We start from the raw sequence: 14,840 nt of genomic DNA, 5'->3' as shown, positions 1-14,840 counted from the left end.
CAGGGTACTATGTTATTATTAGGTGTACACATTACTCTATACTCAGCAGGGTACTATGTTATTATTAGGTGTACACATTACTCTATGCTCAGCAGGATACTATGTTATTAGGTGTACACATTACTCTATGCTCAGCAGGATACTATGTTATTATTAGGTGTACACATTACTCTATGCTCAGCAGGATACTATGTTATTAATAGGTGTACACATTACTCTATGCTCAGCAGGATATTATGTTATTATTAGGTGTACACATTACTCTATACTCAGCAGGATACTATGTTATTATTAGGTGTACACATTACTCTATACACAGCAGGATACTATGTTATTAGGTGTACACATTACTCTATACTCAGCAGGATACTATGTTATTATTAGGTGTACACATTACTCTATGCTCTGCAGGATACTATGTTATTATTTGGTGTACACATTACTCTATACACAGCAGGATACTATGTTATTAGGTGTACACATTACTCTATGCTCAGCAGGATACTATGTTATTATTAGGTGTACACATTACTCTATACACAGCAGGATACTATGTTATTATTAGGTGTACACATTACTCTATGCTCAGCAGGATACTATGTTATTATTAGGTGTACACATTACTCTATACTCAGCAGGATACTATGTTATTATTAGGTGTACACATTACTCTATACACAGCAGGATACTATGTTATTATTAGGTGTACACATTACTCTATGCTCAGCAGGATACTATGTTATTATTAGGTGTACACATTACTCTATGCTCAGCAGGATATTATGTTATTATTAGGTGTACACATTACTCTATACACAGCAGGATATTATGTTATTATTAGGTGTACACATTACTCTATACTCAGCAGGATACTATGTTATTATTAGGTGTACACATTACTCTATACTCAGCAGGATACTATGTTATTATTAGGTGTACACATTACTCTATACTCAGCAGGATACTATGTTATTATTAGGTGTACACATTACTCTATACTCAGCAGGATACTATGTTATTATTAGGTGTACACATTACTCTATGCTCTGCAGGATACTATGTTATTATTAGGTGTACACATTACTCTATACACAGCAGGATACTATGTTATTAGGTGTACACATTACTCTATACACAGCAGGATACTATGTTATTATTAGGTGTACACATTACTCTATGCTCAGCAGGATACTATGTTATTATTAGGTGTACACATTACTCTATGCTCAGCAGGATATTATGTTATTATTAGGTGTACACATTACTCTATGCTCAGCAGGATACTATGTTATTATTAGGTGTACACATTACTCTATGCTCAGCAGGATACTATGTTATTAGGTGTACACATTACTCTATGCTCAGCAGGATACTATGTTATTATTAGGTGTACACATTACTCTATACTCAGCAGGATACTATGTTATTATTAGGTGTACACATTACTCTATACTCAGCAGGATACTATGTTATTATTAGGTGTACACATTACTCTATACACAACAGGATACTATGTTATTAGGTGTACACATTACTCTATGCTCAGCAGGATACTATGTTATTAGGTGTACACATTACTCTATACTCAGCAGGGTACTATGTTATTATTAGGTGTACACATTACTCTATGCTCTGCAGGATACTATGTTATTATTAGGTGTACACATTACTCTATACACAGCAGGATACTATGTTATTAGGTGTACACATTACTCTATACACAGCAGGATACTATGTTATTATTAGGTGTACACATTACTCTATGCTCAGCAGGATACTATGTTATTATTAGGTGTACACATTACTCTATGCTCAGCAGGATATTATGTTATTATTAGGTGTACACATTACTCTATGCTCAGCAGGATACTATGTTATTATTAGGTGTACACATTACTCTATACACAACAGGATACTATGTTATTAGGTGTACACATTACTCTATGCTCAGCAGCATACTATGTTATTAGGTGTACACATTACTCTATGCTCAGCAGGATACTATGTTATTATTAGGTGTACACATTACTCTATACACAACAGGATACTATGTTATTAGGTGTACACATTACTCTATACTCAGCAGGATACTATGTTATTATTAGGTGTACACATTACTCTATACTCAGCAGGGTACTATGTTATTATTAGGTGTACACATTACTCTATACTCAGCAGGATACTATGTTATTATTAGGTGTACACATTACTCTATACTCAGCAGGATACTATGTTATTATTAGGTGTACACATTACTCTATACTCAGCAGGATACTATGTTATTATTAGGTGTACACATTACTCTATGCTCAGCAGGATACTATGTTATTAGGTGTACACATTACTCTATACTCAGCAGGATACTATGTTATTATTAGGTGTACACATTACTCTATACTCAGCAGGATACTATGTTATTATTAGGTGTACACATTACTCTATGCTCAGCAGGATACTATGTTATTAGGTGTACACATTACTCTATACTCAGCAGGGTACTATGTTATTATTAGGTGTACACATTACTCTATACTCAGCAGGGTACTATGTTATTATTAGGTGTACACATTACTCTATACTCAGCAGGATACTATGTTATTATTAGGTGTAACCCATTACTCTATACTCAGCAGGATACTATGTTATTAGGTGTACACATTACTCTATGCTCAGCAGGATACTATATTATTATTAGGTGTACACATTACTCTATGCTCAGCAGGATACTATGTTATTATTAGGTGTACACATTACTCTATACTCAGCAGGATACTATGTTATTATTAGGTGTACACATTACTCTATACTCAGCAGGATACTATGTTATTATTAGGTGTACACATTACTCTATACTCAGCAGGGTACTATGTTATTATTAGGTGTACACATTACTCTATACTCAGCAGGGTACTATGTTATTATTAGGTGTACACATTACTCTATACTCAGCAGGATACTATGTTATTATTAGGTGTACACATTACTCTATACTCAGCAGGATACTATGTTATTATTAGGTGTACACATTACTCTATACTCAGCAGGATACTATGTTATTAGGTGTACACATTACTCTATACTCAGCAGGATACTATGTTATTATTAGGTGTACACATTACTCTATACTCAGCAGGATACTATGTTATTATTAGGTGTACACATTACTCTATGCTCAGCAGGATACTATGTTATTAGGTGTACACATTACTCTATACTCAGCAGGATACTATGTTATTATTAGGTGTACACATTACTCTATGCTCAGCAGGATACTATGTTATTATTAGGTGTACACATTACTCTATACACAGCAGGATACTATGTTATTAGGTGTACACATTACTCTATGCTCAGCAGGATACTATGTTATTATTAGGTGTACACATTACTCTATGCTCAGCAGGATACTATGTTATTATTAGGTGTACACATTACTCTATGCCTAGCAGGATACTATGTTATTATTAGGTGTACACATTACTCTATACTCAGCAGGATACTATGTTATTATTAGGTGTACACATTACTCTATACTCAGCAGGATACTATGTTATTATTAGGTGTACACATTACTCTATACTCAGCAGGATACTATGTTATTAGGTGTACACATTACTCTATGCTCAGCAGGATACTATGTTATTATTAGGTGTACACATTACTCTATACTCAGCAGGATACTATGTTATTATTAGGTGTACACATTACTCTATACTCAGCAGGATACTATGTTATTAGGTGTACACATTACTCTATACTCAGCAGGATACTATGTTATTATTAGGTGTACACATTACTCTATACTCAGCAGGATACTATGTTATTATTAGGTGTACACATTACTCTATACTCAGCAGGATACTATGTTATTATTAGGTGTAACCCATTACTCTATACTCAGCAGGATACTATGTTATTAGGTGTACACATTACTCTATGCTCAGCAGGATACTATGTTATTATTAGGTGTACACATTACTCTATGCTCAGCAGGATACTATGTTATTATTAGGTGTACACATTACTCTATACTCAGCAGGATACTATGTTATTATTAGGTGTACACATTACTCTATGCTCAGCAGGATACTATGTTATTATTAGGTGTACACATTACTCTATGCTCAGCAGGATACTATGTTATTATTAGGTGTACACATTACTCTATGCTCAGCAGGATACTATGTTATTATTAGGTGTACACATTACTCTATACACAGCAGGATACTATGTTATTAGGTGTACACATTACTCTATGCTCAGCAGGATACTATGTTATTATTAGGTGTACACATTACTCTATACTCAGCAGGATACTATGTTATTATTAGGTGTACACATTACTCTATACTCAGCAGGATACTATGTTATTATTAGGTGTAACCCATTACTCTATACTCAGCAGGATACTATGTTATTAGGTGTACACATTACTCTATGCTCAGCAGGATACTATGTTATTATTAGGTGTACACATTACTCTATGCTCAGCAGGATACTATGTTATTATTAGGTGTACACATTACTCTATACTCAGCAGGATACTATGTTATTATTAGGTGTACACATTACTCTATGCTCAGCAGGATACTATGTTATTATTAGGTGTACACATTACTCTATGCTCAGCAGGATACTATGTTATTATTAGGTGTACACATTACTCTATGCTCAGCAGGATACTATGTTATTATTAGGTGTACACATTACTCTATACACAGCAGGATACTATGTTATTAGGTGTACACATTACTCTATGCTCAGCAGGATACTATGTTATTATTAGGTGTACACATTACTCTATACTCAGCAGGATACTATGTTATTATTAGGTGTACACATTACTCTATACTCAGCAGGATACTATGTTATTATTAGGTGTACACATTACTCTATACTCAGCAGGATACTATGTTATTATTAGGTGTACACATTACTCTATACACAGCAGGATACTATGTTATTATTAGGTGTACACATTACTCTATACTCAGCAGGATACTATGTTATTATTAGGTGTACACATTACTCTATACTCAGCAGGATACTATGTTATTATTAGGTGTACACATTACTCTTTGCTCAGCAGGATACTATGTTATTATTAGGTGTACACATTACTCTATGCTCTGCAGGATACTATGTTATTATTAGGTGTACACATTACTCTATACTCAGCAGGACACTATGTTATTAGGTGTACACATTACTCTATACTCAGCAGGATACTATGTTATTATTAGGTGTACACATTACTCTATGCTCAGCAGGATACTATGTTATTATTAGGTGTACACATTACTCTATGCCTAGCAGGATACTATGTTATTATTAGGTGTACACATTACTCTATACTCAGCAGGATACTATGTTATTATTAGGTGTACACATTACTCTATGCTCAGCAGGATACTATGTTATTATTAGGTGTACACATTACTCTATACTCAGCAGGATACTATGTTATTATTAGGTGTACACATTACTCTATACTCAGCAGGATACTATGTTATTATTAGGTGTACACATTACTCTATACTCAGCAGGATACTATGTTATTATTAGGTGTACACATTACTCTATACTCAGCAGGTTACTATGTTATTATTAGGTGTACACATTACTCTATGCTCAGCAGGATATTATGTTATTATTAGGTGTACACATTACTCTATACTCAGCAGGGTACTATGTTATTAGGTGTACACATTACTCTATGCTCAGCAGGATATTATGTTATTATTAGGTGTACACATTACTCTATGCTCAGCAGGATACTATGTTATTATTAGGTGTACACATTACTCTATGCTCAGCAGGATACTATGTTATTATTAGGTGTACACATTACTCTATACACAGCAGGATACTATGTTATTATTAGGTGTACACATTACTCTATACTCAGCAGGATACTATGTTATTATTAGGTGTACACATTACTCTATACTCAGCAGGATACTATGTTATTATTAGGTGTACACATTACTCTATACTCAGCAGGATACTATGTTATTATTAGGTGTACACATTACTCTATACACAGCAGGATACTATGTTATTATTAGGTGTACACATTACTCTATACTCAACAGGATACTATGTTATTATTAGGTGTACACATTACTCTATACTCAGCAGGATACTATGTTATTAGGTGTACACATTACTCTATACTCAGCAATGGTGATAACATATAGCATTATATGACGGATCAGCCGGTAAAGGTGTGCTCGGTGTACGGCAGATAACCCGGATGGAGCAGTGTGTGCCTGACAAGAAAGGGAGACTTCATACAGCGCTGTGCTATTACCTCCATATACTCCACCTCCATATCATCCGTCGGGGCCTCCTCATCCTCCTCAGGAACTTGGTCCACTCTGCACGGCTCCGGCTGCTGCTGTTCATCCTGGTAACATGCGGACACGGTGCTGCCGCTACACTGAGACTCTGCACTCTGACTGGAGACACCGCTAAGCCGCTTATCCTGAGGAAATAGGTCACATGTCTCTCTCCCTGACATACAGGCTGCACCCTCTGACAGTATGTACTTCCCAGGTCACATGTCTCTCTCCCTGACATACAGGCTGCACCCTCTGACAGTATGTACTTCCCAGGTCACACGTCTCTCTCCCTGACAGTATGTACTTCCCAGGTCACACGTCTCTCTCCCTGACATACAGGCTGCACCCTCTGACAGTATGTACTTCCCAGGTCACACGTCTCTCTCCCTGACAGTATGTACTTCCCAGGTCACATGTCTCTCTCCCTGACAGTATGTACTTCCCAGGTCACATGTCTCTCTCCCTGACAGTATGTACTTCCCAGGTCACACGTCTCTCTCCCTTACATACAGGCTGCACCCTCTGACAGTATGTACTTCCCAGGTCACATGTCTCTCTCCCTGACAGTATGTACTTCCCAGGTCACATGTCTCTCTCCCTGACAGTATGTACTTCCCAGGTCACATGTCTCTCTCCCTGACATACAGGCTGTACCAGCTGACAATATGTACTTCCCAGGTCACATGTCTCTCTCCCTGACAGTATGTACTTCCCAGGTCACATGTCTCTCTCCCTGACATACAGGCTGTACCCGCTGACAGTATGTACTTCCCAGGTCACATGTCTCTCTCCCTGACATACAGGCTGCACCCTCTGACAGTATGTACTTCCCAGGTCACATGTCCCTCTCCCTGACATACAGGCTGTACCAGCTGACAGTATGTACTTCCCAGGTCACATGTCTCTCTCCCTGACATACAGGCTGCACCTGCTGACAGTATGTACTTCCCAGGTCACATGTCTCTCTCCCTTACATACAGGCTGCACCCTCTGACAGTATGTACTTCCCAGGTCACATGTCCCTCTCCCTGACATACAGTCTGTACCCTCTGACAGTATGTACTTCCAAGGTCACATGTCTCTCTCCCTGACATACAGGCTGCACCCTCTCACAGTATGTACTTCCCAGGTCATGTCCCTCTCCCTGACATACAGGCTGCACCCTCTGACAGTATGTACTTCCCAGGTCACATGTCTCTCTCCCTGACATACAGGCTGGACCCTCTGACAGTATGTACTTCCCAGGTCATGTCCCTCTCCCTGACATACAGGCTGCACCCTCTGACAGTATGTACTTCCCAGGTCACGTCGCTAGATGACACACCCGGGTGGTTATACTATGAGGGGAAGAACGCTGTATAGATACTGTGTGAATAGTGATGTACAGGATAAATGTGTAATGACCCCTAGTGACCCGGAAGACTAATTCTCACCTCATCAGCGGGGGATGTGGTCTCCGGCTTTGCGGCGTACCCCTCATTTCTGCGCTCCTCCATCCCTTTTTTCATCACCTTTAACTCGCTGGGGTGCGGTGTCGCCCTTCTCTGCAGACCCTGAAGAAACCAGTCATATGGCCAATATAAGGAATATGGAATAAGCAGAGCATCTCATCACACAGTCCTACAGGACGCAGAGCAGCAGAGTATCTCTCATATACTACATAAGCAGAGCATCTCTTCATACACTAACACACAACATATACAGATCACCTATAATATACTACATACGCCACTTATACGCAGAGCATCTTCATACACTAAATACGTAGAGCATCTCTTCATACACTAAATACGCAGAGCATCTCTTCATACACTAAATACGCAGAGCATCTCTTCATACACTAAATACGCAGAGCATCTCTTCATACACCATGAATGCAGAACATTGGCCACAAGCTTACTGACTAACAGCTTCCGAAGGCGATGCGGCACTCTGACAGTAGAAAGCGTGATACGGAAACTATCCGAGCACCACGGAGTGGAATCGCCAGCATGAGACTGGTCTTAGTGGAGTAATCTTGTACATATCAGGGAATCCGATGCACAGTAACCATGAGCAGATTAAATCGCCGCCTTCACCAACAGATTGTGAGTGGAGCGCAGTAACCAATCACCACTAACGAGCACTTATCAGCACCATCACTCTCACCCTCCTCTCAGCAGCAGCCTCATCATCTTCCTCTTCTGGCCGCAGCTCTTCCTGGAACTGAATGACACTGACACGATTGAGGTTTCCGTCTGTCCATCCGTCATCCAGACTGTCCTGGAGCGAGCTCTCTGCAATCAGGGAGCAGGGTTATCACTATGGATGAATTACCGATAAATGTGACCACAACCCCCCTCAGGGCACCAATAGCTACACCCACCAACATTATTTATTTATTAACAGTTTCTTATATAGCGCAGCATATTCCGTTGCGCTTTACAATTGGAAACATAAATAGAACAAAACAGGGTAATAACAGACAGACATAGAGGTAAGAGGGCCCTGCTCGTAAGCTTACAATCTATAGGGAAGTAGGCATTGATACACAAGGATAGGTGCTATATATGATACACAGGGATAGGTGCTATATATTGCAATTTGGTCCGGCCAGAATGGAGAGTTTCTTGGTTGGCTGCATGATCCAGTCACACAGGAATGTCCGACAAATGTCAGGAGGATGTGAGAGAAAGACGATGTGTGAGGTTATGTGTGGACTGTGAGAGGGGATGTGATAAGACATGGAAGCTATGAGGGTTATGTGTGGACTGTGAGAGGGGATGTAATAAGACATGGAAGCTATGAGGGTTATGTGTGGACTGTGAGAGGGGGATGTAATAAGACATGGAAGCTATGAGGGTTATGTGTGGAGTGTGAGAGGGGATGTAATAAGACATGGAAGCTATGAGGGTTATGTGTGGAGTGTGAGAGGGGATGTGATAAGACATGGAAGCTATGAGGGTTATGTGTGGACTGTGAGAGGGGATGTAATAAGACGTGGAAGCTATGAGGGTTATGTGTGGACTGTGAGAGGGGATGTGATAAGACATGGAAGCTATGAGGGTTATGTGTGGACTGTGAGAGGGGATGTAATAAGACATGGAAGCTATGAGGGTTATGTGTGGAGTGTGAGAGGGGATGTGATAAGACATGGAAGCTATGAGGGTTATGTGTGGAGTGTGAGAGGGGATGTAATAAGACATGGAAGCTATGAGGGTTATGTGTGGAGTGTGAGAGGGGATGTGATAAGACATGGAAGCTATGAGGGTTATGTGTGGACTGTGAGAGGGGATGTAATAAGACGTGGAAGCTATGAGGGTTATGTGTGGACTGTGAGAGGGGATGTGATAAGACATGGAAGCTATGAGGGTTATGTGTGGACTGTGAGAGGGGATGTAATAAGACATGGAAGCTATGAGGGTTATGTGTGGAGTGTGAGAGGGGATGTGATAAGACATGGAAGCTATGAGGGTTATGTGTGGACTGTGAGAGGGGATGTAATTAGACGTGGAAGCTATGAGGGTTATGTGTGGACTGTGAGAGGGGATGTAATAAGACGTGGAAGCTATGAGGGTTATGTGTGGACCGTGAGAGGGGATGTAATAAGACATGGAAGCTATGAAGGTTATGTGTGGACTGTGAGAGGGGATGTAATAAGACATGGAAGCTATAAGGGTTATGTGTGGACTGTGAGAGGGGATGTAATAAGACATGGAAGCTATGAGGGTTATGTGTGGACTGTGAGAGGGGATGTAATTAGACATGGAAGCTATGAGGGTTATGTGTGGACCGTGAGAGGGGATGTAATAAGACATGGAAGCTATAAGGGTTATGTGTGGACTGTGAGAGGGGATGTAATAAGACATGGAAGCTATGAGGGTTATGTGTGGACTGTGAGAGGGGATGTAATAAGACATGGAAGCTATGAGGGTTATGTGTGGAGTGTGAGAGGGGATGTAATAAGACATGGAAGCTATGAGGGTTATGTGAGGACCGTGAGAGGGGATGTAATTAGACATGGAAGCTATGAGGGTTATGTGTGGACCGTGAGAGGGGATGTAATAAGACATGGAAGCTATAAGGGTTATGTGAGGACCGTGAGAGGGGATGTAATAAGACATGGAAGCTATGAGGGTTATGTGTGAACCGTGAGAGGGGATGTAATAAGACATGGAAGCTATGAGGGTTATGTGTGGACTGTGAGAGGGGACGTAATAAGACATGGAAGCTATGAGGGTTATGTGTGGACTGTGAGAGGGGACGTAATAAGATATGGAAGCTATGAGGGTTATGTGTGGACCTTGAGAGGGGATGTAATAAGACATGGAAGCTATGAGGGTTATGTGTGGACCTTGAGAGGGGATGTAATAAGACATGGAAGCTATGAGGGTTATGTGTGGACTGTGAGAGGGGATGTAATAAGACATGGAAGCTATGAGGGTTATGTGTGGACTGTGAGAGGGGATGTAATAAGACATGGAAGCTATGAGGGTTATGTGTGGACTGTGAGAGGGGGATGTAATAAGACATGGAAGCTATGAGGGTTATGTGTGGAGTGTGAGAGGGGATGTAATAAGACATGGAAGCTATGAGGGTTATGTGTGGAGTGTGAGAGGGGATGTGATAAGACATGGAAGCTATGAGGGTTATGTGTGGACTGTGAGAGGGGATGTAATAAGACGTGGAAGCTATGAGGGTTATGTGTGGACTGTGAGAGGGGATGTGATAAGACATGGAAGCTATGAGGGTTATGTGTGGACTGTGAGAGGGGATGTAATAAGACATGGAAGCTATGAGGGTTATGTGTGGAGTGTGAGAGGGGATGTGATAAGACATGGAAGCTATGAGGGTTATGTGTGGAGTGTGAGAGGGGATGTAATAAGACATGGAAGCTATGAGGGTTATGTGTGGAGTGTGAGAGGGGATGTGATAAGACATGGAAGCTATGAGGGTTATGTGTGGACTGTGAGAGGGGATGTAATAAGACGTGGAAGCTATGAGGGTTATGTGTGGACTGTGAGAGGGGATGTGATAAGACATGGAAGCTATGAGGGTTATGTGTGGACTGTGAGAGGGGATGTAATAAGACATGGAAGCTATGAGGGTTATGTGTGGAGTGTGAGAGGGGATGTGATAAGACATGGAAGCTATGAGGGTTATGTGTGGACTGTGAGAGGGGATGTAATTAGACGTGGAAGCTATGAGGGTTATGTGTGGACTGTGAGAGGGGATGTAATAAGACGTGGAAGCTATGAGGGTTATGTGTGGACCGTGAGAGGGGATGTAATAAGACATGGAAGCTATGAAGGTTATGTGTGGACTGTGAGAGGGGATGTAATAAGACATGGAAGCTATAAGGGTTATGTGTGGACTGTGAGAGGGGATGTAATAAGACATGGAAGCTATGAGGGTTATGTGTGGACTGTGAGAGGGGATGTAATTAGACATGGAAGCTATGAGGGTTATGTGTGGACCGTGAGAGGGGATGTAATAAGACATGGAAGCTATAAGGGTTATGTGTGGACTGTGAGAGGGGATGTAATAAGACATGGAAGCTATGAGGGTTATGTGTGGACTGTGAGAGGGGATGTAATAAGACATGGAAGCTATGAGGGTTATGTGTGGAGTGTGAGAGGGGATGTAATAAGACATGGAAGCTATGAGGGTTATGTGAGGACCGTGAGAGGGGATGTAATTAGACATGGAAGCTATGAGGGTTATGTGTGGACCGTGAGAGGGGATGTAATAAGACATGGAAGCTATAAGGGTTATGTGAGGACCGTGAGAGGGGATGTAATAAGACATGGAAGCTATGAGGGTTATGTGTGAACCGTGAGAGGGGATGTAATAAGACATGGAAGCTATGAGGGTTATGTGTGGACTGTGAGAGGGGACGTAATAAGACATGGAAGCTATGAGGGTTATGTGTGGACTGTGAGAGGGGACGTAATAAGATATGGAAGCTATGAGGGTTATGTGTGGACCTTGAGAGGGGATGTAATAAGACATGGAAGCTATGAGGGTTATGTGTGGACCTTGAGAGGGGATGTAATAAGACATGGAAGCTATGAGGGTTATGTGTGGACTGTGAGAGGGGATGTAATAAGACATGGAAGCTATGAGGGTTATGTGTGGACTGTGAGAGGGGATGTAATAAGACATGGAAGCTATGAGGGTTATGTGTGGACTGTGAGAGGGGGATGTAATAAGACATGGAAGCTATGAGGGTTATGTGTGGAGTGTGAGAGGGGATGTAATAAGACATGGAAGCTATGAGGGTTATGTGTGGAGTGTGAGAGGGGATGTGATAAGACGTGGAAGCTATGAGGGTTATGTGTGGACTGTGAGAGGGGATGTAATAAGACGTGGAAGCTATGAGGGTTATGTGTGGACTGTGAGAGGGGATGTGATAAGACATGGAAGCTATGAGGGTTATGTGTGGACTGTGAGAGGGGATGTAATAAGACATGGAAGCTATGAGGGTTATGTGTGGAGTGTGAGAGGGGATGTGATAAGACATGGAAGCTATGAGGGTTATGTGTGGACTGTGAGAGGGGATGTAATAAGACGTGGAAGCTATGAGGGTTATGTGTGGACCGTGAGAGGGGATGTAATAAGACATGGAAGCTATGAAGGTTATGTGTGGACTGTGAGAGGGGATGTAATAAGACATGGAAGCTATAAGGGTTATGTGTGGACTGTGAGAGGGGATGTAATAAGACATGGAAGCTATGAGGGTTATGTGTGGACTGTGAGAGGGGATGTAATTAGACATGGAAGCTATGAGGGTTATGTGTGGACCGTGAGAGGGGATGTAATAAGACATGGAAGCTATAAGGGTTATGTGTGGACTGTGAGAGGGGATGTAATAAGACATGGAAGCTATGAGGGTTATGTGTGGACTGTGAGAGGGGATGTAATAAGACATGGAAGCTATGAGGGTTATGTGTGGAGTGTGAGAGGGGATGTAATAAGACATGGAAGCTATGAGGGTTATGTGAGGACCGTGAGAGGGGATGTAATTAGACATGGAAGCTATGAGGGTTATGTGTGGACCGTGAGAGGGGATGTAATAAGACATGGAAGCTATAAGGGTTATGTGAGGACCGTGAGAGGGGATGTAATAAGACATGGAAGCTATGAGGGTTATGTGTGAACCGTGAGAGGGGATGTAATAAGACATGGAAGCTATGAGGGTTATGTGTGGACTGTGAGAGGGGACGTAATAAGACATGGAAGCTATGAGGGTTATGTGTGGACTGTGAGAGGGGACGTAATAAGATATGGAAGCTATGAGGGTTATGTGTGGACCTTGAGAGGGGATGTAATAAGACATGGAAGCTATGAGGGTTATGTGTGGACCTTGAGAGGGGATGTAATAAGACATGGAAGCTATGAGGGTTATGTGTGGACTGTGAGAGGGGATGTAATAAGACATGGAAGCTATGAGGGTTATGTGTGGTGTGAGAGGGGATGTAATAAGACATGGAAGCTATGAGGGTTATGTGAGGACCGTGAGAGGGGATGTAATTAGACATGGAAGCTATGAGGGTTATGTGTGGACCGTGAGAGGGGATGTAATAAGACGTGGAAGCTATAAGGGTTATGTGAGGACCGTGAGAGGGGATGTAATAAGACGTGGAAGCTATGAGGGTTATGTGTGGACCGTGAGAGGGGATGTAATAAGACATGGAAGCTATGAGGGTTATGTGTGGACTGTGAGAGGGGATGTAATAAGACATGGAAGCTATGAGGGTTATGTGTGGACTGTGAGAGGGGATGTAATAAGACATGGAAGCTATGAGGGTTATGTGTGGACTGTGAGAGGGGATGTGATAAGACATGGAAGCTATGAGGGTTATGTGTGGACTGTGAGAGGGGATGTGATAAGACATGGAAGCTATGAGGGTTATGTGTGGACTGTGAGAGGGGATGTAATAAGACATGGAAGCTATGAGGGTTATGTGTGGACTGTGAGAGGGGGATGTAATAAGACATGGAAGCTATAAGGGTTATGTGTGGACTGTGAGAGGGGATGTAATAAGACATGGAAGCTATGAGGGTTATGTGTGGACTGTGAGAGGGGATGTGATAAGACATGGAAGCTATGAGGGTTATGTGTGGACTGTGAGAGGGGATGTAATAAGACGTGGAAGCTATGAGGGTTATGTGTGGACTGTGATAGGGGGATGTAATAAGACATGGAAGCTATGAGGGTTATGTGTGGACTGTGAGAGGGGATGTAATAAGACATGGAAGCTATGAGGGTTATGTGTGGACTGTGAGAGGGGATGTAATAAGACGTGGAAGCTATGAGGGTTATGTGTGGACTGTGATAGGGGGATGTAATAAGACATGGAAGCTATGAGGGTTATGTGTGGACTGTGAGAGGGGATGTAATAAGACATGGAAGCTATGAGGGTTATGTGTGGACTGTGAGAGGGGATGTAATAAGACGTGGAAGCTATGAAGGTTATGTGTGGACTGTGAGAGGGGATGTAATAAGACATGGAA

The 14,840-nt window shown here is 41.5% G+C and overlaps 1 protein-coding gene across 10 annotated transcripts in view; it reads right to left on the bottom strand.

The window, feature by feature from the left end:
- Positions 1-14,840, bottom strand: part of SCRIB (scribble planar cell polarity protein) — a 233,147-nt gene that overhangs the window by 126,607 nt on the left and 91,700 nt on the right. For all 10 annotated transcript variants that reach the window (XM_088459378.1, XM_088459384.1, XM_088459385.1 and 7 more), the window contains exons 12-14: positions 8,493-8,620; positions 7,778-7,897; positions 6,314-6,487 (exon numbers count right to left, since the gene is read on the bottom strand). In XM_088459378.1, the coding sequence (XP_088315504.1) occupies positions 6,314-6,487; positions 7,778-7,897; positions 8,493-8,620 (422 nt within the window). The remainder of the gene's footprint in view (positions 1-6,313; positions 6,488-7,777; positions 7,898-8,492; positions 8,621-14,840) is intronic.

The sequence above is a fragment of the Taudactylus pleione genome, unplaced genomic scaffold, assembly GCF_031769625.1.
Source record: "Taudactylus pleione unplaced genomic scaffold, aTauple2 ptg000907l, whole genome shotgun sequence".
In the NCBI taxonomy this organism is placed as follows: Eukaryota; Metazoa; Chordata; class Amphibia; order Anura; family Myobatrachidae; genus Taudactylus; species Taudactylus pleione.
The sequence above is the reverse complement of the archived record's forward strand: the minus strand, read 5'-3'. Positions and strand labels throughout refer to the sequence as shown.